The 26,896-nt window shown below is 43.4% G+C and overlaps 1 protein-coding gene across 2 annotated transcripts in view; it reads right to left on the bottom strand.

The window, feature by feature from the left end:
- ldlrad4b (low density lipoprotein receptor class A domain containing 4b) overlaps positions 1-19,092 on the bottom strand; it is a 32,615-nt gene extending 13,523 nt beyond the window's left edge. The window contains exon 1 of one of the 2 annotated variants that reach the window (XM_005742946.1): positions 18,655-19,092. In XM_005742946.1, coding sequence (XP_005743003.1) covers positions 18,655-18,748 — 94 coding nt within the window. In that variant the 5' untranslated portion in view covers positions 18,749-19,092. Of the gene's footprint in view, positions 1-17,531; positions 17,547-18,654 lie in introns of those variants that run through there. The other variant, XM_013913317.1, reaches the window with a different exon arrangement.
- Between the last annotated feature and the right edge of the window lie 7,804 nt (positions 19,093-26,896).

Below are 26,896 nucleotides of genomic sequence, written 5' to 3'. Positions count from 1 at the left end.
ACACACACACACACACACACACACACACACACACACACACACACACACTCCCCTTTTGCCTCCTACCATCAACTCATTTCCATCCTGTGTGCGCCCACATAACTTTCTTATTTTGTGTCACAGCTAAATGTTCCTTGAAGACGGCCCAAGTCTGATTATTGCTGATGCAGGCCCTAACAATGAGACCTGATGCTGAGGCAGCAATAAATCTCTACTTTAGTTCCAGAAAAGGACCAGCGTAGCCATATCATCTCTATCTGCATGAATATAACATGAACAAAGATAGGGGGGGGGCTCTGGGATAACATATCATGAATATTACAACATAGTCTAATATTATCAATATTCCAACGCTGTAATATTCATGAATGGCAGTAAAGCAGCGAAGAGGCCCGTGTTAAAGAATTCATCCGTTTGCTGAAATGTCACTTTGCACAAGCTTGCCTGCAGTCCGAGCTGGCCTGCATTCTCTCAGGTGCGTGTCTGCATGTGTGTACATTATCATAACCAGACAGACAGGATAGCGTCTAGACACCTTCAACCCCCACCCGTGTCATAAAGCCAGACTTGCCTTGACTCTCAGAGTGATTGAACCAGACTGCAGGGTTAATGTCAGGATTTAAGTGAGTGTGTGCAACTGTGAGTCTGTGTGTATTGACTGAGGTCAGCTGGGATCAGCGTGAGTAGATGTGGGGCGAGCAAATGAAAATACATTCTAAATAGAACAGAAATGCTCGCGTGAATTGTATGTGTGTGTTACTAGACCTGTGGGGAACCAAAATCTGTTCACACAGTCACATGGTTGGGTGGTCCTCCATGAAGACTCGGGTATAAACACTTGAGTTCAGCTCTTTGCTTGTCTCGCACTGAGAGATCATTATTGTAATTACAGCAATTGCTTTAAAAGAAAGACAGCCTTCTTTAAAATGAAGAAGTGGGAAGGCCATTCTATTCTTTTTGAGCATGCTTGTTGCAGGCATGTTGTTAACAAATGACCAAAAGACAGACAGTGAAAGCAATTTGGCTGAGCATGCAACAACAGGGTGGAAACAAAGCCCTGCAAGCACCCTCACCTAGCCAAAGGCACAAGTGATCGAAGCACTGTGATAACAGTGAAGGATATGGTTACAGTGAGGCTCATAGTGGTTCACCAAGCAGGGTTAACCAACAGGCCGTAACAACCTAGAGCATACAAGAAGGGTGTGGTAATGTCCTTCAACCTCGAAGCGGAGTTTTGACAGTCACTGGCAATGATGGCCGCTGTTAGCCTCATCGCCATAAAACATACCGTACACGCCATTGTGGTCACACAGTCAGAGGAAACACACTAGTGGGCTGTTGTGACACTAATATTAGAGAAAAAAAAATTGGACAACAGGACAGACAATTACACATATGACCCAAGGACAAACTGGCAAACAGACAGCTGTGGTACTGATATGATGTACCATTCTTTCACAGATCCTATTGAAACAATAACAGGCTGGACCAATAAACCATGAAAAGCTGCAAACTACTAAACTCTACGTACTGTGGGGGATCATTGAAGAGTGACATATCCTCTGTGGCACAGAGAACAAACAAACAAAAAAAGCAGATTCAAATACATCGAGGGGCTACACTTGGAGTCGACACCTTCCTTTAAAGCCATGAATTAGTACACAAACATGCAGATAGACTTTTTAAATCCTTTTTAAATGATTTAAATGAAAAGTGTGGAGTACAAAGGAAGCTGCCTTCATCCATTACTGTTACTTGCCTTAAATAAGGCCAAGATTTCTACGTATGCAGATGACTCAACACTATATGTCAGAATTTACAAAGAATGAAAGAGTTTTGAATTTGGGGCTGCAATCATCAAATAACTGTGTAAGGACCAATAATTTGGTCCAAATACAAACTGCATAATATTTGGTCCAATTAGAAAGAATTTGCTTTTAAAGCTATACATAAATGGCATGCTTCACAATTCCACAAGAACTGATATCATCTCATCTCAAATCCAGCTCCACGTGAAGCTTCTGGATGTCAGAAATACTCACCAATTCACTAAATATGTATTAACCCAATGAAGTTATATAGTAGGGAGGAACTAATAAGCTTGGGGGTGAGAACCAGAGAAAAACAAAACAAACAACAACAATAAAAAAAATGCAGGGAAGTCTACAAGTATCACCAGGAATACTGTGAGCTGGAATGTTTTCACTGGATTTGTCGACAAGAAGAATATAAACTGTTGAAGCACTAAACTGAAAACAACTCAAAGCTCAAAAAATAAAAATGCTAGTCTCAACATAAATGGAGAGTTGACACACACACACACACACACACACACTGACTCTTATTAGCCAAAGGCAGCTCAGCCAGCCATCCAGACACATAGATCTTTGTCAACTTAGCAGGGGGGTTATGAAAATTATTCTGCAGTGTTCGTTTCTCTGCAGGTCAACATCACAGGTTGGCTGAAGCTAAAGGCGAGAAAAGGTAAAAATCATTCTCAGGTCTGGGTGAACTGAACAAGGGAGAGAAAAAAGAAGAAGAACAAGAAAGTACTAGTAAATAGCTGGGAGAGTGGAACAGAGGCAGGGAGAGAATTGGAGAAAGATAAAGACAAAATAAGACAGAGATTGGACACAGAGAGGAGAAGGGAGCAGAGGGAGCAGAGAGGACAGACAAGACCAGAGGAAGTGACAGAGGTGCGGGGAGAATACGGTAAAGATGGGCAGATGTTAAAGGGAGACAAACAACAAAGCATGGCGTCTCTGAGACTGAACAACAAAACAGCGGAGTGGTGGAAAAAAACAGAACGAGATGGGAGAGGGGTGGAGGAGGAAGAAACGAGTGGGCTTTCATCAGTCTGTCTGTGCGTGCGTCCTGGCACGTGTTCATATGAAAAAACAGACATCTCCTCCTGCTACCACACAGGGGAGGTAGATATAATGTCTAACTTTTGAGTATGGGTAGCAGACACCTCCCAGACACAGGCTCCAAACTCTGTGGCTGCTGTGATCAGCCAAAAGGAGACGGCAGGGGATGCTGTGGGTGGAACTCAGGAAGCCCTGGGAGACATGGGGAACATCTAGACTGCAGTTGCATTGTCTGCTGGGGCTACACAAACACACGGGGTCCAAATGGTACGTGCAGAATGATTGTGTGTAATGCACATGGTTGTACCTCAAAAGGAACCTTTCAACACTACATGGTCAGATCTATATGGACAACTCATCATCACACCCATTAGGTATCAATGCAGATGCCGTTCCAAAAACAACATGCTGCCGTAACACGCTACACTTCTGTTTTCAGACTTCCCCACCAGACTGCAGAACGTGACTTCTAGGATTGGCTTCTAGGATTTGACTCTGAACCTATCTCCATTTTATACCAAAGAAAGCTGGTAAAGTCACAGTTCTGTGCAGGCTAGTTTAGTTCTCCATGGTTAACTAGGTAAATTATTCCCTTAGGGTCCCAATTTTCTCTTTCGACATGTCAAATGTTCTAGAAGTTCTTGCCATAAAGACAAAAAATAAATATGGTTGCATCAAAGGAATATTTTCACCCATGTGCTTTTCCTTATTGCCTATCATATTGACGCTGTTACAATGACAGTGTAACAGTGTTACCCTCCTCTAAGCTTTATGAGGTCTGCAAAAGAACAAAACCTCTGGACCAAAATGTTAGAATTCAGCCAGCTCCAAATGCTCCTTTTTTCTATTCTTTGATCAGTATGATGTCATAATGTGGGGCTATCCGTATCAGGGTCATCTCATGGAAGAAAAAAAAAGCTCTGTGAGCACAGGGAACATAATTTCTCTTGGTTGCAGGAGGCAGCGGATCAAGAGAAAGTTGCCTTAAAGTTGAAACTGCTTGTTTTTGGTTGGAGGAAAAAAAACAAACAACAGAAGACAATGCCGCTTTTTTGCTGTTAACGTATGTTATCACATACTTTAGTCCACAATCACTGGGATTTCTTGAACTTTTTCCAGTTCTCACACTCTTTACTTACTGTATCTACAATCAAAATTTCAACTGAAATGAATTAAGAAATCTTCCTACTTGAAACCAGGTGGAAAACTAAACAGAAAAAAAATGATTTCAAACACTGATAAGTAACCATTGTGAGAACCTATTTCACACCTCACCAAGAGAACCACATACTTTAAAAAGAAAGAAACAAAACCTGAGTAGACCTGCTAGAATGTGAATTAAAACAAGGACCATCTTCAAAAGACAAACAGCCTCCTCCTCTCATGTGTAATTACACCCCGTCTGTTTGTAATAACTCAGTTTAATCTGCACCGTCCCCCCCACACGTCCGCCTGCAAATCATAACTGGTTTCCATTTTGGAAAAAGATGGCTTCTCAACACCAGCATATGCTTGCGTGGCATTTTATTCTGCTATGACTCACTGTCATACTGGCTGTCTCTCTGCTGAGATGGACTGTCTCTCTCACTCTCTATTTTTGTTTCTCCTCTCTCTCTCATTATGTCTGTCTCTTCTCTTCTTTCCGTCACCCTCCTCTTACACTCCTCAAGCCTGTATTTACCCATGTGTTCCTGTCCTCTTTTAATCCGTCTATGCTTTTCTTTTCATCACTTATCGCTCTCCTCCTCTTCTGTCTCTTTCAGCCTCCTCTCTGTATCCCACCTCTTCCCAGTCTATTCTCTCTATCTATATATACACTTTTGTCATCATTTCTGCCTCCCTCTCTCGTATCCCACCTCCTCTATGTGTCCTACCTTCCCTCCCACTTTTTCCTCCTTTCCCACTCCCTCCGACTCACAGATGAAGGGGTGTAAACATGTCTTCCACATGCGGTCTCATTGTGCCAAGCCAACAGAGCAAAACAACCACGCTTAAGTTGCTCAATAGGCTTCACCAGATGACTAGCGCCTCCTCCCTCCTTTGCTCCCATTTCTTTTCTTCACCCCCCCCTTGGATTGAGATGCTTAACAACCATGAAGCAATGCCTAGCAGGCAGGATTAGGCAGGAGCGATAGACGGAAAAGAGGAAGGAAGAGAGAGTTAGAGACCAGAAAGAAAGATAAAGTCGGTGAAAGTGAGACAGGAATAACGAGAAGTGAGAGACAGAGGGAAGTGAAGGGGGTGGGAGGGGGATATGAGGTGGAAAAAAAATGCAAGATTAATGAAAGTTTCGGGTGGAAAAAAAAGTCGTATCAAAAAAAAGTTTTTTTTCCACCCTCACTGGAACACTTGCCCATGACCGCAGGGTGAACTTCGGTGCGGTGCTGAGCAACAGCTGCCGACAACAGAGGAAACTACAAAAAAAGAAAAGATGCTGCAGAAGAAGTAGAGGCAGGGAGGCTGGCGTAGCGCATTGTAGGGAGAGTGCAGCGTAGACCCATTCTCTAGCTAATGGTGGTGGTGGTGGTTTGGAGATGGGCACGATGTTTTAGTCTTGTTGTGGGGGGAATTTGGGTATAAATAGACCCAAGGCTACAGGGGTAGGGGTGAGATGGGGAAGGTGGGGAGAACGAAGCGATTCAAACAGAGGGGAAGATAGTTATGTGTGGAGAGCAGCTCGTGTCTTGCTAAAAGGAAATAAAACAGCGGTCCTCTGGGCAAAAGACCAAGCCAAGATGCTGCAGCGTTATAGTGCAGCCATACCTCAGTGGCTCGCAGCTTCACTTTACTCACATCGGAGAAGGAACGGCAAGAAGTTAAAGGCTCACTTCATCACACACCGAGCGTTTCTTCTTCAGTCATGTGTTTATACACCACTCTGTTTTTAATCATCTATTAATCTCTGGCTCTCTTTCACAGCATGTCTGTGACCTGTCTTCCTCCCCTCACCCCCAACCAGTCACGGCACAGGAAGAAACCTCAGACGGAACGAGGCTCTCGTTCCGTCTGAGGTTTCTTCCTGTTGAAACTGAGTTTTTCCTTCCCACAGTCGCCAAAGTGCTTGCTCCTAGGGGGTCATATGATTGTTCGGTTTTTCTCTGTATCCATTATTGTAGGATCTACTGTACAATATAAAGCGCCTTGAGGCGACTGTTGTTGTGATTTGGCGCTATATAAATAAAACTGAATTGAATTATAGAGGGTGGTATGATTATTGGGGTTTCTCTGCATTACTGTGGGGTCTTGTTGTTGTGATTTGGTATTATATAAATAAAAATGATTTACGAAAAGTCTCAGAGATGGACACTTTCAAAACTGGACATATTTTGGGTTGGGGGAAGACAGCCGATTCCATTTTGGATATGGGTTTTAACGTCCGTATAAGCTAACAAATATATGGTGTAGAACACATTCACATTTTTAGCTCACACGGTCATCTTTGTTGTTAAAATAAAGATTCCCTGCAGGACATCATACGGACAAGAGTCATACTATCAGTCTCAATCGTGATGCATCCCGTTTGTGACAGCGGGACCTGTGATCATGACTGGAAAGTTTGTCTTTGTAGTTTAACAGGACCAACAACATGGCCACAAACTCACTGTCAGTGAAAGCAGACGATCTTTCAATTTAACTGAACCTCTTGAACCATTGTGGAGACCTCATGGTTCAATAGATGTCAGCCAGACTCATGCCGTTAGTGATTATTGTTTTCTGTCTGCGTTGATATGGAACAATAGCTTACTGACAAACTGGAAATCTCTATCCATATTTGACAAGCAAATATGGACCCAAATACAGGTAAGAAGTGTACAGAATCACTGCGATCTCTGGTAGATGTAATGGTATAGAGTACCACAGATCATTGTGCATTGTGTGATTCATCAGACATTAGTAAAACTTAACATTTGCAAATGTTTAAAAATATAACTAACGTTAACTTGATTCAATCCACAGGTTCTATACTGGACTCGGCAGCTTACGTGCGTACGTTGGTGGGGTAGGTTGTAAACTATTTGCCCCTCCATGAGCTAAAGTGCTCCCAATGGCATCCTGCCTGGCAGCTCCACCACCAGAGTGTGTTTTTGTGGACAGTTTAATAAGAAACACATTGTAAAGTGCACAGTTGAATATACAAGTGCAGGCCATTTACCATTTTAATATTAAGACAGCATTCTTTCTAAATCAAAACAGTTTGAATCTAACTGCCTCCTTGTGTGTGTTTTCATGTGTGGCTCTACTGATGAGAGAATGGATTGATTCAGCTGAGGTCAGGCATACCAAATGGAATAAAGTGCTCCTCTCGTGTGCTTTATGAAATAAAATTCACTTTCTAGAGTCAATACAGACTTTGCAACCCCCCCGCCCCCACCCCATCTCTTTTTCTTCTTCTTCCCTCTTTTCACTTCTGTCTTGCGTTCTCCTTTCTTTCCTCCCACCCACACCACCCTCTTTTCTCTCTCTCTTCTTTCTCTGTGCTGAAGCACCACTTGGGGAGTTCAGCTCAAGGCGAATATTGGAAAATGAAAAGAAGCTCCTGACTCGTCGAGGTAAAACTCTTTTGGGCGACACAAAGACTGAGTGTAACCAAAGATACCAACAACTTAGCAACTCCCACTCACAAGACACACTTTTATATCTTTGTGTAACCTTTCAGCACTGCTTATGGTAGTGGCTTTCCCTGGGTGGGGGGCAAAAGTCAGATGGAGATTGCTATGACGTTCTGCATCGCCCAAGTCTTTGGACAGCTTTGAGGTTTCCAAGTACAGTCTTGTTTCTTTTTAGAATCTGCAGTATACTCCAGATAAAAACTGGGAGAAAATAATCTATCGCCGGATGGAGATGCAGTATGACTATGTATGACAAAGAAAACTGCTGAGAGGGCATGCCTGCCTAAGGACTAACACGCATATAGACACACTCTTTACTCCAGCACAGACATTCAACCACACTAGCAGACATTTTCTCTAGCAACAGTCCAATGCTCACATATTAATGGGGGGGATACAGTCCCACCCACCAGCTCACACACACATACAGACGCAATTCATCATGGGAAGCAAGTTTCTTATGAAGAACCATAAACTCTTCCCATTAGGATTCTTATCTTGTGAAAATATAATAGCTGTAAATGAGCAGCCTGAGGTGCTCAAACTGGTCGGGGACTACGGGTTTATGGAAAGAATCGTTATTACAGCTACAAAAGCACCGAGTCTTCCCACCAGTTTAAGACATTAGAAGGTGTAGCTTTGAAGGATCTCGTTTAAAAGACAAAAGAAACGAGTCTCGTGATGATGGGGAGAATTCTTGCCAGGTACCCTTTATGAATCCTTGCCCGGTGCAGACCTTGGTGTAGGTGATCAGCCAGGTTAATCTGGCAGACAGATGGGGTGGGCTGTAGGGAAAGCAGGGGCCATGTACTGCGATAGTGCTGGGACGGCGCTGGGCTGGGCCAAGCCGGATGCTGTGACTATGACCTATATTAATAATTCACACACACAGGATTTCCATGCTGCACAGAGCAGGATCCCTAATCATCGTTAGCACGGCTAGCCAGGAGACACGTTAGCTTCCAGTTATATGCCAAGAATGAAAAAGAGAGAAAGTGTGCCACGTGTCTAAATTAAACCTATAACCTCCACCTACAGGGAATTCAAAGGAATAGATTTGTGTGGTCAGTGTGCAAAATTCAAAACGTGAACACAAATGGCCCCTTAAAATCCGAGTGTAATACTTTCAGTTTGTCTACATGATATATTTATCTTCTTGGCTGATCTATTATTTCCATGACAACCGGTTTCAGCATGAACGCCAACTAGTTATTTTCACATCAGTTTAAGTTTGATAGGAGCATCTTTATAAATCAGCACTGGAGATAATGCTCACAAATGCCTGTTCTGTCAGTGGAAGGGCTTTGATATTAATAGGTAAGGTGTGGGCACTCATGGAGCTGTGTGTTCCAGCACAGAGGTCTATTCAACACCTGGTCTGCATAGCGTGTTCCTCTGTATTTTTCTTGCTCTTCCCTATCTGTCGTTAATAAAAATTAAAACAAAAAACAAAACAAAAAAACACAAGTCTTTCTTAAAGCTCAAAACAGGAATTTGCAGGGGACTATTTTCAAGGCAAATTCGTCTACATTTGGCGTTCCAGCGTGCATTTCATGCAGTGCGAGTGTATGCAGGAATAAATGATCCGCCCCTTTCCTCGAGGAAAACCAAAATACATCCTATATGTCTACATAAGCTTGCAGGCTAGACTGCAAATGGAAACAGATGATGCTGCTAAGAAAACTTAGTTATCAAGACAATGGCAGTCGAAAACACTTTGCATGACAAGCATCAGATACATCTGGGACCTCCAGCGAGCCTGCACGAAGGGAGGGGAGGAAATGATGAAGAGAGAGAGGGAGAGAAACTGAGAAATGCTGTGTTATGGCTGGGGGTTGGGAGTCAGAGAGGTATGGCAGGCCAGACTAGACACTCTCCATCTCCCTCTGACCCCCTGTCTGAGTCTGTGGCTGTGTTAGCCAGTGAGCAAGTGTCCCCCCGCCCTCTCCCCAGCCACACAATAGAACAGGCCCTGTGCCTGATTGGGGTCAGCTGGTGGCTGCCGAGGGGGAGAAGCAGAGGAGGAGGAGGCGGGGGTGCTAGGTATCAGACACCGCTGTCTGACTTGTGTGTCTGGACTGAGAGAAAAGGGACCAAAAATCAGACAGCCCTCTGAATCGCTAATGAAGAGCAGAGGAGCACAGAAGCAGTGAGGGAGGAGAGGAGGACGCAGAGAAGGATCTGGGCAACCAGAGGCTTCTTTTTTTGTCTCCCACACACATCCTGTACCACTTAACTCCCGGCTGGGAGGTTAAACTGGGTTAAAATGTTAAAAAATAAAAAATGAAATGAAACACCCCACAGACACCACTTGCGCAAAAGAGATTCTTGAGCTGTAAGAAAGTACAGCTGTGTGATCTGTGGCTCTATCATGGACCATCAAGTTAATACCAACTACTAACATACATACAGAAAAAGACACAGTCACATTTACGTAACTACAGAGATTTTTCTATGCCTTTCTTTCTTCTCCATTTCATCTTTTGTTTCCCAGTCTTCCATGATCTTTAGAATTTCCTGTGATAAGGTCAGATCCATGGGCCTTATTAGGGCACAGCCAGTGGCCCAGCTGGCACAGGCTGTGGATTTACCCCCAGGCAGATCAGTGGGATACGTTACAGACAGCGAAGCTGAGGGCGAACAAGAGTGTTTGAGAGTACGCCCAAGACTTCTCTGAACACGCTGGTCACGAATATGTCTCAATAACAGGAATCTGTAGTTACTGGCACATACTAGCAACAGTGTCAACAAAAACCAAAAACCACCCACCCCCCCAACACAAACACAAAAAAAACAACAACATGTGATTTAGAGGCTTATTAAAAGACATAATGGGTCATTTAAAAATGAGATCATAAAACAACATCGACCATCACAGGGATAATAGTCAACATGGGTGCACACAGAACTCTAACTGCCTCTCTGTTCCTCCAAGAACCTTATAAAAATAATACAATCTTTTAAAATAAGATAATAATGGATTAACTGAAAAACAGTCAGGACACCTCCTGTCGTTCTTCACATTGTGGTTAAACAGAGGTATATGTTGCACTGAGCCGAACCCCGGTGGTGCTAAACAACATGCTGCAACACTCGCCAATTACTACATATGACAACTGTTGTATTCAGGCAATTAAAAGCAAAAAAAAAAAAAGACCTACTTATGGTCACAGAAGGAGCCCCTTCATTCACACAATCAGTGTCTTGCTGCGGTAGAAAATGTCAACTTTTGGGTGTGTGAGTACACAGGCGTGTTAGATGTCCCTCTAAAACCAAAATATACCTATAGTACTGAAATCTATATGGATGTCAAATTCCCTGCCAAAACAATGCGAATGCTGACACCTGACAGGAAGTGTCAGACTTTTTAAAGTAGGGGTGAAGGACAGAAGACCCTCTGGAACCGTCGGCGGCCTCCCATCTGAGCTGTGTCTACCTACCATTCAGCCATTAAAACGACAGTTTTAAGAAAACTGACAGTAAGGTGAATGTCTACCGTAAGTACAAACAAGGAGCTCATTTTTTGACAAATGTTTTTCCATGGGACTTTTCTGATGTTTGTTTGTGGACAGCTTGGTATTCTTACCTGTATTTGTCTGATTATCATGTATTGCTAACATCAGGTTAGAAAGGCCGAAAGTCATCAGCACTGCACAGAGTTTAACTTGTTAACTGTGCAAAAATCACAGCTCAATTTTTTTTTAGGATAAATGGCAACAAATGCAACAGGTGAGACGTCAAGAACTCTTTGAATAACAGAATGATTCGACGTTAGCAAGTTTTTAGGAAGCTTAATAACTCTGTTTTAGACATATCATTATGAAAAATGGATGTCTGACTTTGTGACTCAGATCCATCCTTGAGACACCCTCAACCAGGCAGGAGCACCAACCAGCACATAAAACTAATGTAAGCAGCCGTGTTGACACACAAACTTTGGACACCTAAGAGAATCGATGTGGGTATAATTATTTGCCATATTTATATTTATCACCATTTAACCAGCCTTCAGACAGCTCTTTCTGACAATATTGCAGTATAATCCACCAGACTTCACTGACGAAAGCAGTCATTTCAATTCGACTGCTGCCTCAGTTTGGTTTAGTCCCTGACCTCAGAGCAAAGAGTTTGAATTACTACATTGATGTAAACCATACTCTGTATTTTTCTTCTGTACAGCAAAAGCTTTAAACAACTTTTTCCCCCTACGTATGTAGGAGTGCTCCTTGACACACGTAGAAAATATACAAAATGCTGCTTTATGCATCATCTTCTTCATCACAGATTAAAGTTCCAAATACATTAGCTAAACTTCAAAGAGCATGATGCAAAACACCACGTTGTACAGCTGTCAGCCCTTTTATTTTTATAATAGCTGAAACAGCATATATCCTGTCGAGGTCTTCCCTTCTGTTACAGACTATTTGAATATCAGGGAGTTATGAAAAAGCTAGGTTTTCTTTGTGATCATAAAAATGGTCGACCATGCATATCTGTCTTGCAGAAGAACTTTGTAAATGTTGTCTGAAGCACTAAAGTTCCCATAGTAAGTGTAGAGGCCTCCCCCCCCCCCCCCCACACACACACACACACACACACTGGTGCCACCCCTGTGGAAACTTCAGCATGTAAGCCTCTCAGAATCCAAGGAAAACCCTGCAAACCACTTGAAGAGACATGTCATTACTCCACTGTCTGGGTGTTCCTGCTCACATAAACAAACGGATTACCCAAAATCTGACAAACAGCGGGTGGCACAGCATTTCAGTTGATGTTTTTTTCCTTTCTTTTTTTTTTTTTTTTAATTTCAAGGCGGTAATCGCCACTTTGTTTCAAGTAAGGAGAGGAGACGAGATGTGCAGTCAGACATGGTTTCACAAAGACATGCCAACCATCTCGTTTGTCTCGATGCTGGGAAAAACAGACCTGCAGCATGAGGGGGAAAAGGGGGCTACTGTCTGCCAGTGTGTGTCTGGAGTGCAGCGTCTTGTTTGACTGTAATAGGTCCCCGTTCGTGCCCGTAGACCTGGAGTCATAAGACACGCAGCAGACAGCAGGGCTGATTCATTCACCGAGCTCTTTAGCATCTCAGACAGTCGAACTGTGTGTAAATAGATGCTGACAGAGACAGCAGACTACTAACCGACCCCACCCCCACCACCACACACACTTGATGGATGGTCTGTCTTCAAACACACTACGACTACTAATCTGCCCTAGTCCCAAGGGCATTTTGGGAACTAGGGGAGGAGGTCTGGAGTGTGTGTATACGTGTGTTGGGGGTGCAGAAACTAGACACAAAGGGCGTCCCAGCAGCCAGCAACTAACTTGTGAATGGAGCAGCGAAGGTGCTGCCGGGACGAGTGGAAGGAGGAAGTCGAGGATTGACCTTTTCAGCAGCTTTGGGCTGGGGAGGTTGCCTCCTGAACTTGACCTGTTCAGCTGAAGAAAGACAAGCTGCAGCTCCAGGGCTGCATTTTCCAGTGTCTGGAGCGTCAAGGGTTGTCAGTTTGATTCCAAAACCACAGGGTTACAGAGTCGGGAGATAAGAATGTTGTTGAGCGTGGTCAAGCTGATTTAAGGCCGAAAACTGCAGAAAACAAACCAAAAAAAGCAAAGAAAAAAAAAAAAGCGTAACAAATCATACCCCTGCTGCGCTAACATGACATATTAAATATTTTATAACATGGACTCTAACAAGAGGCTCTGTAACATGGAGACCGAGACACTCAACCCAAACAAACAAGAGCTGTCACACGTCAGCGACAAAGCTGCTTTCCATACCGCTGTAGCACACTGCAAACAATCAAACTTGCTTTAAAAAAAATTTAAAAAAAAATTGCTGTTCGTAATATTCATGCCATGTTTGTAAAACAGTGTGCTTTTTTTGGTACCGGTGCTAGTTTTATTTTGTTGTATTTATCCGCGACACCTTAAAGGCCGGTCCGTGAAAATATTGTCGGGCATAAACCGGTCCGTGGCGCAAAAAAGGTTGGGGACCGCTGTGCTAGGAAACCAATGAATGCTAACAACCTGAAAGGGGACTTACTTCTAAAAAACAACGAGCTAACAGTGAGTAAAAAACAAAACCCAGTTCTAACTCCAACACTAGGTGAGTGACCTGGTGGCAGTTAAGAGACTTCAACAGAGTGTTGAAAAAAAACAAAACAATATTAGAGCCATCTCTATTAGTTTATACTCTGCTAATATATTATCCTGATTACTATTCTAAGTCTAATTCAAGTCCAATTCAAATTCAGTGAAAGATGCACATTATAGCCAGTTATCACAAAAGACAAAGAGCTGCAAATCCTTTTACGTGAGATGCTGCAAAAAAAAAAAAAATAGCTTCCTGCAGATCTATATTATATGACATATAAATATATAAATTTTGACTAATGCTCAAGCAATTGGTCAAACCTACATCAAACGTCTTTACATTTTCACAGCGGCTTTGCCCGAAGGTGAGCTAATGTTACTCTCAGGTCTGCTGGTGTGTCTGGAGATCAGCTCTGTGGTGTAGAAACTGGGTCTGGGGACCCCTCGTCACCAGCTCTGTACCAAAAGAAAAGGAGCTCTTTCTTAACGCCTGCAAGTTGAGCACTGCTGTTCTACTGCTACACCCCTCAGCTCAGGAGAGGTGGCAGACTAAATAAGTCCCCACTGAGAGACACTTACCAAGTGCAGAAATTCCCTGTGAAATTAATTACAAGAGCAGTGATCGCAAAATAAATCTGTTTGTGGAGGGGGTCTTTTCTTTTTTTAAATGCTGTTGTTTGGTTGTCCTCGCCACTCCCCTCCCCAAGGTCCCTGACTTTCTATGTTAGAATTCATTAATAACACGCCTAAAAAAAAAAAAAACTTAACTAATTCCAAATCAAAAACACCTCTACAAACAAACCCCCCCATAAAACAAAAAAACCCTAACCCCAAACACACAACAAAGAGCTTAGTGAGAGATTGGATTGGCTGTCTGGCTGCAGACTGCAGGGTAAATATTGGCTGAGCCTGAGAGTGCCTGTCTGTGTGCGTGTCTGTGTGTATACATCTGTAAATGTGTGCGTGCGTGTGCCCATGTGTACATTTTTGCGTGTGCGTTTGAGGGAGAGTCAACAAGTAGCCGTGTGCGTGTTTGGCCTGAGGTAGTTGACAGATGACCCCACTGCCACCTACACACTAACACCACTCACACACAGGATTACAGATCAGGCCATTTACATCCGTCTGGCTGGCTTGCCCCCGCTGCAGGCTAACTGTTACATACACACAGCGCAGACGGTCACTTAAGTCTCCGATACAGGGACCAGGACATTCCCCAGAGACAGACGTGTGTTTGTGCGTGCTTCTTAAGAACCAGGAGGATGATTCTAGGAATATTCTACACAAGGGTTTGTATTTTGTATTTTGAGTTTTATTTTCGACACATTTGGTCGCACTATAGTTACTGTGTACAGTATAAACCAGGCTAAAGGATCGATAATTGCGACGCAATTGCTTTTTCAGTCCAAACATAAGAAAGACTGTTAGGTACAGGCTCACAATCATCTATTGGTCCCCGGCATCTCCTCAACCAATGACATCACTAAGGTTTGGAAAAACAAGGAAGCTACAACTGGTTGTATTGTGGCGTCTGCCATGTTACTCGGTCAACTCATTATCATGCTTGCGTCTGACTCTTACCTAACTGAATGATGCTAGGGGTGCAACAATACTCGTATCAATACTGAACCGTTCGATACAGTGCTTTTGGTTCGGTACGCATATGTATCAAACGATACAAAATGTTTTATTTATTTTATCAACTTTTCTTCTGACGATGCTGTCTGTGTTGAGCGCTCAGTGGATCTGCGTTCGATTGATCCGCCTAGGCTGCACTGTCGAGTGCAGATCCACTGAGCGCAGCGCAAGCTAGCAAGACAGAAGCTAAGCTTGTTGCAACATGGCAACTGCCTCAACGCTACCCGAAATTGAACCTCCCCCACCCTCATTCAGATCTGGCGTTTGGAACTGTCTTGGTTTTCATGTGAAGTATGACCCTGATGGTAAGTGCGTCATGGACAAAAGTAAAACAGTATGTCGGATGTGCCACGCAATGCTCAATTGGTGGGAACTAGTGCGTTAGCGCAGTGAGCTTGTTAACGTGTTGACGCCGTCCAGCCCCACGCACGGGGCGATCTGCGGTAGCTCGTTAACGGAGATTTGCCGCATTACGGCGTTAATGTCATTTTAACGAGATTAACGCTGACAGCACTAGTGGGAACACAATGAATATGACTGCACATTTATGCCGACATCATCCTAGTGCAAAGACAAGTGGAAGCAGACAAAAACAACAAGCACGCATGCTACAAACTTTACCCGAGTCATTTAGACAGCTGTTAGCACATGATTCTCCTTATGGGGACCTGATATGTTTAATATGCTGCTGAGAATATAGCCCAGAAGAAGCGTATAGTATAGCTTTTATTTTGGAAAGAGCCATTTCTCTGTAATAAACTCTCTTTTCCAAAGATGAGGGATTTCTCGAGCAGATAGATTTTTATTTTTTTTATTATTTTGTTGTTTCAGCAACATTACATTTAAAAACTGTACTTTTGAGTTAAAATATATATTTAATTTTAATGAATGACAAATTAAAAAGGCATGAACATTTTTTTGTATCGAAAAAATATCGAAAGTATTGAACCGAACCGTGAATTTTGTGTATCGTTGCACCCCTAATGATGCCATTATGCAGCAGCTGATCTGCAGCCTTGTCCCAAAATACAATCTTACTTTTCTAATCAGTTTTCCTGATTTAACCATTTTCAATCCAGATTACAGAACCAACCACTGCATTACTATTGAGACATTTCCCAAGGTTTTGTAGAAACAGGGTTTGCACTAGGTTCAAGTAGAATGATCTAAGGCAGCTGACATATAGTATTTCCCCTGATAATAGCAGTAAGAGACAATATCTGATTAAATGACTTAAGAGTGTAATATGTTTGCCGAACACATGTTTGCAGTGTGACCCTGCAGGGACGACACCTTCAAAAGAAAAGGTGAGCCACTATCCAGTTAAAGCTTTTATCTCTCAGCCTCTTTAGCCGGGCAGCTAACTGTAGGTTAAAGCTAAAGGATGCGCAATGACTGGTGCTGCTGTGTGAAAACAGAACTTTAAAATACCATGCCTACTATACGAGATAAATGCACCACACAATGAATCCAAGCACAGCAACAGCTAGGAGACTAACACTTGTTAAGAGGTCTCTGCCTTTCAAATCCTACATGTGAATCCCAGTGTAGGCTGAGGTTCGGTTCCTGGCCATGACACACTGTCTGCGCTGTGATCCCTCTATGTTCCAAGTCCCTTTCAATTTTCCTCCTCGTCTGAATGAAAGAGGAAACACACCAGTGAGACGCCTGCTCTGCTTTATAAAAAAGGGGAGAGAGAGGAAAAAAAAAGAAAAGAGGCAGACTGTAGCTCTTTTCTGCAGCCAGAGAAATCATCAAAGCATGAGCTGCATTATTCAGCCTTGCCGAGTCTGCATGACAACACAGCCGACAAACAAGAGCTCTTTTCAAACCAGACGGCCACTACAGTAGAACACAGCTATTTCAAACCACTTGTGAATGGAGCTCCCTCCGACTAGTGAGACATTAAGACGAGGAGAAATGCACTGAAAATACCAGGCCAGTATTTATTCAAAGTTGTGTGAACCCACAATGCAGTTTGTTTGCTAGTTTAATACTTTGCAAGTGTCAATCAGAGCAACCATTCCACTTTTTCCCTCCTCTTGCTGCACTGCTCAGTCTGAGACAGTCCTCCTGGATTATCTAATTAGGCTCCGTGCTGTACCAGTCGATCTGTGCGTGCACCACTTCATGCCTGACTATGTGCTTTTCCTGGCTAGCAGTACCATGATGCCACAGAAAAACGAATGGAGGAACACCAGTCCGTCTGCCAGATAAGCGCACAGGCGCGCACACACACACTTACTTCTTGGTTGCAATGTGGCGTCAGCACAACCACACTCTGCTGCCAAATCTGAATCTAATATCCTGTGTTCACCTCATGTTGCCCGGCCCTGGCCTCGACCCCAGTGGAAATTACACATCAGTGTAACTCTGTCTGTCCTTCTGTCCGTACGTCTGTAGCTTGTCTGCGTGTCTGTCTGTCAATATATCTGCCTGTCTGGCTCTCCCGCATCTCTGTTTATATCTCTGTTGGTACTTGCCTGGCTGCCTGGTTGTGAATCTACCCGCCTTGTCTGCTATGTGCCCGTCTCCTGTTTATTTGTCTTCCTCTGTCTGTCTGTAGACCTGTCACGCTGCATGGATACACTCACTGTGCGTCTGGCTGTCCTCTGGTGTCTCTACATGTCTGCCTGCTGTGCTTTTTTTTTCTTTTTTCCTGAATGCTCAGTCATAAAGAGGAACATCTGCAGTGGATCTAGCAGGCAGCAGCATTAGAGCAGAGCTGATAATGATAGTTTCTCTTTGGGCCGCTCAGAAGGCAGACAGACATAACATACCATTCAAGCGTTTCCTGTCTGTGCTGACAGGCAAACTATTTAACCCTCTGTGGTGAGCTCCGAGAGCATTTGCACAGCCAGGCAGCCCTATAGGGTCATACAGTGCCACTGTAAAACCAACTTCAAGTGAGAAAAAAATACTACTTCTGGAAAACGCAGTAGATTATTAAAAGCTTTTTTAGTACTAAGCTGGAAGTACACACATATTGATATTTCTTAATAAGCTAACTGTTGAGTATTACAGTGTACCCGATTAATAGTAATGGGCACCTAAGAGCTTAAACGTACGCCAACGCCTGACATAAGCACTAAAAAGTCCACACGGTGTGGTAGAGACACACTTTAAGTCAAATAAAGACAATAAAAGAGGTTATAAATACCACTAAGTGCTATGAGGTCACCATAAACTTTCTGCTGGACAGCGCAGACATGCTGAAAGTCCATACAGAAGAATTATCGGTTTCCTCTAAGGTATTTAGAGCGGCCCACAGCGAGTTAATAGCAGAACTGTTTAACCGTGTTGGATGAACACTAAGTCTGATTTGTTGTGCTTCTGTTGCCACACTGGAGAGTGCACATAAAACGGATTAGGCACTAAAGTCTGTGGGTAGGTTTTTAAGGTCAGGAGAACTCGTAAGAGGAGCAGCTAATGTTACTCACATATCTCCATTCCCTGTGGCTGGGAAGCGGTGCAGTTGCAGGAGCAGGTGACATTGGAGTTGCCGGGGCCGCCAGGAGCCGTTAGGTTTTGCATGGGGCTGGGCAGACCGGGACACCGCTCCGGGGAGAGAGCCGCCGCCGCCGCCGCCGCCAGCGTCGGGGCCCCCCGACGGGAAAACAACGAAAAACTTCCAGGCAGCAGCAGCAGCAGCAGAGTCTGCCGCTACAAGTAACTCCCGACAGTTTCGCTTTAATTATCCCACGGCTTTTCTCACGCCATAATTCTCTCGGAGCGGCTCGGTGAGAGAATCACTGGGAGAGCTGGGGACGAGCCATTGCCTTTGGCTAATGCATTGTACGGCTTTTTCCGTTCCTTCCTCCGTCGCTGAGAGCAGCTGTCTTTACCCTACTACAGCTCGGCAGACACGGCGTCCTCAAGCCACGCCCGCAAACTGACAGAATGCCGCAGCGGCCTATCAGAGTGCTTCGGGGGAGGGACAGCGACGGGGTGTTGGTGGGTAGGGGAGGGAGGAGGCGCTGCCTTCAGGAGCGCTAAGAAATATCACTACCCTGACTTTAGCCAGCTAGGGAAAAAAAGCAACAAAATAAACGTAGTCCCACACCCTGTATGTAAAATTGACACTAAATCCAACAAATCTTCTAATTAATGACCATCAAATGCATTCACATTCCCACATTTTAATATGACAATGAATTGTAAGAGGAGCACTTGAAGGCAGCAATGGGCAGAGGATGGGACAGCGGCTGTACTTTATGGTAGTGTGCACGCGTGTCTGGGTTGCAGGGGGCAGGCCGCACATTGGTGAGACTGAAAGGGGTGGCTGACCTGACTTAGAAATCTAGCAGACGGGTCGTGGTTGACAATGGCTGTAAGAGAAAGGAGTTGGGGGGAGAGAGGAGGGCTGGACCTGGTAGGTCTGGTGTGTTATTTGGGGAGGGTGGGGGAAGCGCTTCGAGTTTCACTCCCTTGTTATGGCCGGCCACAGCCAATATAGTCGGCTCTTTAAAGGGGCTAACCTTGAGGTGACCCCCCAAGCTAGTCTTGTGGTTCAGGGCCACATGTGCAGCAGAGAGGCAAACCCCCGCCCCCAGCACATCCCTGCTTAATCTAACCAACAGTGCAGCCATTTCATCCAACACACACACACAAACACACACATACAGGATCTATAAATAAACTAGGCTGCTCAAATCTGAGAGGGGCTCTGAATGCCACTCTAGTCCAGGAGGTTCCCAAGCTAAGGTTCAGGGACCAAGCAAGGTCATCATAGAGCTTGCAAGTTTTTGACTTTATTTGTGCAGAGGATAAAACAAGTAGTAGGTTAATAGTCTCTTAGCTGGTCATATTAGATTCCTGAATTTGCAGGTGAATCTAAAGATACTATAAAGGATACTCTAATATACTATAAAGGATATAAAGTATATTTTATTTTGAACACATCATTGAGGCTGTGCAAGAGAATTCACATTGGGTTTTGTGAAGTGTTGTAGGAACTCTTGATCTAGTAGTCCTGAAGTCACTCCCCCCCCCCTCCTATTGCTGTTTGGAACCATAAGCTGTGTATTAAAGATTTCTGGGCTTCCCACATTGGTCACTGCCATGTCAGAGTGCCATGTCAGTAAGATTAACAAACTTGGTTAGCAAGCTGCATCTATAAATCATGTGCCTGTAAAGCACAGACACATATTTAGTTGAGGTCATGCTTTATCCATTCCAAAACCAGTTTTCATGTATGTTTCTCTTGATTTAACCTCCAATTATGCCTAAATTTCAGCTGTGTAGCTGTTGATTTGAGGTGAAGTGGAAGAATGTTTCTACTACTTCTACCAGTATCACTGACAGCAAAAACGCCACTGAGTATGATGGTGCCACTACCATGCTTGACAGTCGGTACAGTGTTTTTAAGTTTGAAAGCCTCACCTATAATCCTCCAAACATAAAACATACATCTATTCAATGTGAACAAATAGCTCTTTGTTTTGTCTTTCCATAGTACTCTTCTCTAGAAGGCATTAGGCTTGTTTATTTGGACTATACGTATAAGCCAGGTCTGTGCCAGGAAACCATCCAGTGGTCAAATATCCAGCCAGAATTATGCCAGAAGTTTGTTGATGGCAAACCAAAAGCATCTGGTCAAGATGCAAGTTGCTGTTTAACCAAATATTAGTGGTGTTTTGAATCTGAATTTATTTCGGATTTTCTCCAATTTACACAAACTTGTGCACCCAATACTTGTTCTTTAAAGTCATTAAATATGTATGCTTTACAATCATTCCTCTCCAGAAACACCTAAAATTACCATGACCTCATGCCCATTATGAACATGTGTAAATGTCTGACAATCAAGTAACTGCAATAAAATAAGAGAACTTCAATCAGCAAAACTGAGTTTTGGTTGGCTTGTACCGCAGAGCATGCTATTTATTTTTATTATTGGTCAGATAATTCCAAAAGGTACCAACAGCACAAAAACAACCAGGTGGTCTAATTCAGTGACTTGAATTAGTGTAGTTGAAACCGAGCAAACAGCTTCCAGCTACCAATACTTTTGTTGGCATACCTGTCCATCAGAATGGCAACACTGGTCTCCACACCATCCCAGTACAAAGTCATTTTGATGGATGACTTTGGGCATTTTAACACAAAAGTCTATGGGGACTGACTCACTTTTGGATACAGCCTCAAGTGGATGTTAAAGGAACTGCAAATTTTACTACTTGGACATTAGCTTCATTTTCAGTCCTCAAAGTTGCCATTTATGTGGGGAAAAAAATAAATGTAGCAGATGGACGTGTGACCTGCTCTAGTATAAATGGAACCTCATCAGTCTGTGCACATGGAAAGCACGAACTGGCAACAAGTAATTATATGAAAGACCAGAGATGATGATTGGAGTAATGAGCGGGCCAGGCTTACAGCCTTTTACCAACTGCATGGCCTCATGATGGTCCACGGACCATTTTACAGGACGAATGAAGCTCTTCCAGGTGGCATTCCAAGAAAATAGAGCAAAGAGGGAATAATATAGGAATGGCTCTTCTGATCACAGGCCTGCTCTCTTGCACACCACTTCTGCAGCAAATCATAGAAATGCCATGGCAGAAAATCGCATCACATATTGTGTGTGCTGGGAGTGAAAAATGAGAAATGCCTGCTCAGAGGGGGTGCGGTTTGACCGTTTTCACTCTGAAGACATCAGTAACCGAAGGCAATAAAACGAAATGGACCTCTGTGAAGGAAAATAAGTAAATGGGGAAAGCAAAGACCTCCGACAGATGTTCTGCATTAAGTGCCGCATCACTAGCCAAGTTCTATATCCAATCATGCAAAAATATTTTCCTTGACAGCGGCTTCTACACTCCTCTACGAGTGGACTGACACCTTTGGAAGAGAACAGACTGCGTGACCCTGAAACAATTTACAAAGGCCTGGCAGCTGTCATAATTGTATTGAAGCAACAAATTGAGGCACTGCTGTGTTGTCAGGTAAAGCAACGATATCGATGCACTAAAGACCATTTTTTACAATTTGTTTTTATGTCTTGATCTGAGGTCACAGCCATGCACACACATCCCAGACAAGCTCTCATCCACAGACAGACACACATCGATTCACCCTCCTGCAACCCGCATCCAATCCACCACCACAACCACAAAAATGCAAGCGCACACATGCACAGTCTGTCTGGAGCGTCAATTTAGTCCCCTGGGGAGCACGCAGGGTGACACCACTAACAGGCCAGACCAGACCAGACAGCCAGCAGACAGATAAATACTAGGCACGGCTGAATACCAAATGCACTCGTGTCTACCAGCCCCCCACTCCACCCCCACCCGCCTATAGTCTGCACACACACACAGGCGCTCTCTCTGTGGGTCTCTCGGGAAACGTCTGTCTCATCGTGTATTTGAGGAATCCTAACTTTAGGTTGATAGGTTTATCATGCTCGGCACGTGCACGTGGATCTATTTTTGGAACTTTGGGAGTGCGGGCTTTCCTGCTCACACATGCTTACTCAGGAGTTCACTGCAGTGTTAGTGTTACTGTTGCTGCTGTTTTGTGAATCGAAGTGCCACGCGTTAACGTGACGGCCCTTTAAAGATCTGACAATGCACACTTTTTAATGCAGCATGGACAGGAGAGGAAACACCACCACCGTGTGTCTGCACAAAACCCACACTTCGGATGGCAACAGGTCCATCTTTAGCCACGGGATGCCCGTCTTGTGCATATGTATGTTTGGATACACGGACCATTTCCCACCTGTCACTTCCCCGTGACTTTCCAGATAAAAAGACAGCTGACAGATGACAGTAAGACAGTAGCAGTAGCAGTAACAGTATAAAAGATGCCACGGATGACTCAGAGTTTACATGAGCTGTTTGTGAGGAGACCATGAGTGCATCAGTGATGCGGTCGGGCCAGTAGTGGGGAAAAAGCAGCACAGCAAAGGCCTCAGTTGAGGGTAGCCCCATCCCAACAAGGGCAACTTCTCCATCCCAGCCAGTGTGGTGCTGAGCTGCAAGCTACTTTATAGCGCCATCTTGTGGCTCATCTCAGAAAGAGGCCTGTTTCCATCCAGCATCCCAAACACGGAGTGGAAAAAGTTGCTTTCCTTCCCTGGTGTCTGCTTCAGTCCTTCTCGTGTCTCCTCTCTGTCGCTCCATTACTTGTGAAATCAAAGCTGTCTCCCAGGCAAAGGTTTAAGCTTTGAATCAATTATGCCTCGTCTTCATCAGATGGCACGAGGGAGCAGAGAGGAGGACACAGAGAAAAATAAAAGAGTCCGTTTCTACGGCTCATTTTTTTAAAGACAGATTAAAGTTCCCACAGTGAGCTGTTTAAAGGGCAAATCACAGTTATACTTTACACTAAATACAGTATTTTTTCCTGTATGAGAAGGACTTTTTATACAGAAAACTATGCCGACACCTCTGAATTTGCACTCATTTTGTGTTTTGAATCAACTCTTTTATTTCTGGTTACATTATAATCAAAAATCACAGTAAAAACAGGTATATAAAACGTAATATTTTATAGAACAGTGTGCTGCGTACAACAAGTGGGACATCATTTTCTGCTGAAAACACAGCAAACAGGTAGTTGCTTCTATATGACTGCTTAAAGCAGGGGTGGGCAATTCCAGGCCTCGAGGGCGGGTGTCCTGCAGGTTTTAGATCTCACAGGACATGTTGAGGAGCTAATTTAGCCATTTAAATCAGCTGTGTTGGTTCAAGGACACATCTAAAACCTGCAGGGACACCGAGGCCTGGAGTTGCCCACCCCTGGCTTAAAGTATCCCTTCAGGATATTCAGGACCCTTTAAATCTCTAAAGTATACTCCAACAGAGCAGAAATAATTCATTTATTGATTTGTTGACTAACATAATTAAGGGATTTTTAAGCGAAAGTAATCAACACTCAACTTCTTAAATGTTATGATTTACATTTTCATTGAATTTACTTTAATTACTGACTGACAAAGAAAGACGTTTGAAGATGTGAACTAATCAGGTAATTGGGCTAATTAGGAATCTTTTGCTCCTTTAAGGTCAATAAAGGAAAGGCCATATACAAGGAAGCTCACTTCTGTATTCATGCTCATGTAATGATAATCTATGATGTATTATGCATAATATTACAGTCACACAAGGCTATTTTTCTGCTGAAAAAGGTTTACTTTTTGTAATTATTTTTGTATGTTCCTGAGTACGCTTGTGTACTTTTACCTATTTTCATCAGGTACATTTGTATGTTAAATGGTAAATGGCCTGCATTTGTATAGCGCTTTACTCAGTCCCTAAGGACCCCAAAGCGCTTTACACTACATTCAGTCATTCACCCATTCACACACACATTCACACACTGGCAATGGCAAGCTACGTTGTAGCCACAGCTGCCCTGGGGCGCACTGACAGAGGCGCGAGGCATGTTTATTAAAAGATCTCCAAACTATCTCCAAAACTGCCAGCACACCAAAACTGACCTGTCTGTCCATATGTGATCACCTCTTGGTTTGTTTTCAGCATGATTCTTTAAAGGACCGGGGCATAAAAGCACTAATGCATCTTTTATCATCTTGTCAGTTATCTGAATCACTGGGTAAAATTACAGGTGTGAAAGTAGTAGTAGTTTCCATCCAAATGTAACATAAATACTAACATTTAGGTAGAAAATGCCAACTAATGCACTACTGTCATATACATACGAGGTTTGTTTGTTGGCGGTCGTATGTCAGAGCCAAAACTTTTTTAGTCAGGGCCCTTATAGTCAAAAGAAGATTTCCATTTACAGTGATTTACTGTTCAATTTTCAATTCAATTTTATTTATATAGCGCCAAATCACAACATAAGTCGCCTCAAGGCGCTTCATAGATACAATAGATACTGTGAGCCCCCAGAGCAGCAGCAGGGCCCCAGTGCAGCACAGAGAAGGTGTCAGCACATGTAGAGGTTCAAAGGGTTTCATGGGCATAAAAACATCACATGTGTTTATGTGTGTGGAAAAGTTTAAGGGTGGAATTAAAAGAATGTCCAATCATAACTCAGTTTAAAAACAAATAAAAGGAGATCATTTTCACAAGGTGCAGGATGTTAATCATAGGAGGTATTCGTTAGTGAAAAAATGTAGTTTGTTGTTTTGCAATGTGTACTATCTAAGTGTGTGTAGCCTTGGATACAGTTATAAATATATACAGTCTCATTATATCTCAATGAACACTGATTTGTTGCAAGTGTAAACTTTATCCGTTTCCTTTTCGAGCAAGTAAATTGTGTGCTATACAGAGTTATCCATGGCAACTTTCTTTATTTTCTAATACTTTTTTCTGTTTACAGTTATTTTTTTTGCATGTTCAAAATAAAACAGCCAATCAAATCAAAACAGTCAGAAAAGGCATAAAGGAGATTTTGAGGTAGAGGTGGGTTTCAAAGCAGCTTGCATATGCAATGAATCTGTTGATCAGTGAGCTCATACCCTTCGGGAACTAACGCTAAACTCGATTTTGGGTTAAAATGAATCTTTTTAGGATGTTAAAAACATTTTTTAACACACAAGTTTTCCAGTTGAAAATTGACATGCAAACAGGTGGATGGAGTTGCATGCAGAACAAAAGAAATACGTCTTCCTTCTTTGAGAAGGTGACTGGACTGCACAAGTGACAAAATACCTTTCGTTTCTGGAATACTGACCAAATAAACAAATAAATAGGAGGCGGAAATCATTCCCAAAACAGCAAAAATGGTTAATACAGTGGAAGCAAAAACTGAATGAAATATTCATCCATGTGGCCACAGAACTGCCCCCAAAAATCAGAGAAAGAGCAGAAACTGACGGGCTGTGAACCGTATGGGATAACCTGCGACACTGCAAATGAACACAGCACAGAGGAAGAAGAAGAGCAGTTTCTTGCCTGCATCACTAATGCCTGTTTATCCCAAAAAAGCCTCAATCGTGGGACTCGTGTGATGAAAGTATTTGCGCATGACGAAGGATCCATTTTGACTATAACATAACATTTTCAGTCAGACTAATAACTCGAAACACCCCGTGACTTCTGTGTGGAGTGGGTATTACTGAATGCCTTTCCAAATGTCAGAACAAAAGATGGATATGACTCAGCCTTAATAACAAGGCTGAATGGGATTCATGAATTAACCGCAATGCATCTCACCAGCTGACAACGCTGGAGAGCGAGGGAGGAGAGAAAGGGAGAGAGAAAGAGAGAGACAGAGTGTTTGCTTAGGCATCGACTGTAGCTCGGCATCTTCAGCGGAGCGCTAAGTAACAGAAAGGCCACTCCAGACAGTCAGATTGCAGAGTAGAGAGTTGCGTTCAATAAAAACGTCTGGCATGCCACATCATATTTGCAGCTTCCTGCCCTTGTCTGGCTGCAGTGCCGTGTCATATCCTGTCCACACAGGTGCACCAGCTGTCTGGCTTCCCACCCCTGTCATTTTCACACACACACACACACACACACAAATGCACACACCTCACTTACACCCCTGTCATTTGAAAAGAATACCCCTCCCTACCTCTCTTACTGCCGCAGGCTCCACTGCAATGACACCACAGCTCTCAGTGAAAAGTTATGCATGTGTGTGTCAGAGACAGATAGCTAGAAGAAGAGAAAGGGGGATGACAGAGCAGACAGAAATATGCAGAGTGTGTGTGTGTGTGTGTGTGTGTGTGTGTGTGTGTGTGTGTGTGTGTGTGTG

This window comes from Pundamilia nyererei, unplaced genomic scaffold (genome assembly GCF_000239375.1).
Source record: "Pundamilia nyererei isolate P.nyererei 1_Seehausen unplaced genomic scaffold, PunNye1.0 scaffold00125, whole genome shotgun sequence".
NCBI classification, from domain to species: domain Eukaryota; kingdom Metazoa; phylum Chordata; class Actinopteri; order Cichliformes; family Cichlidae; genus Pundamilia; species Pundamilia nyererei.
This window is presented reverse-complemented; position numbering and strand designations above follow the sequence as displayed.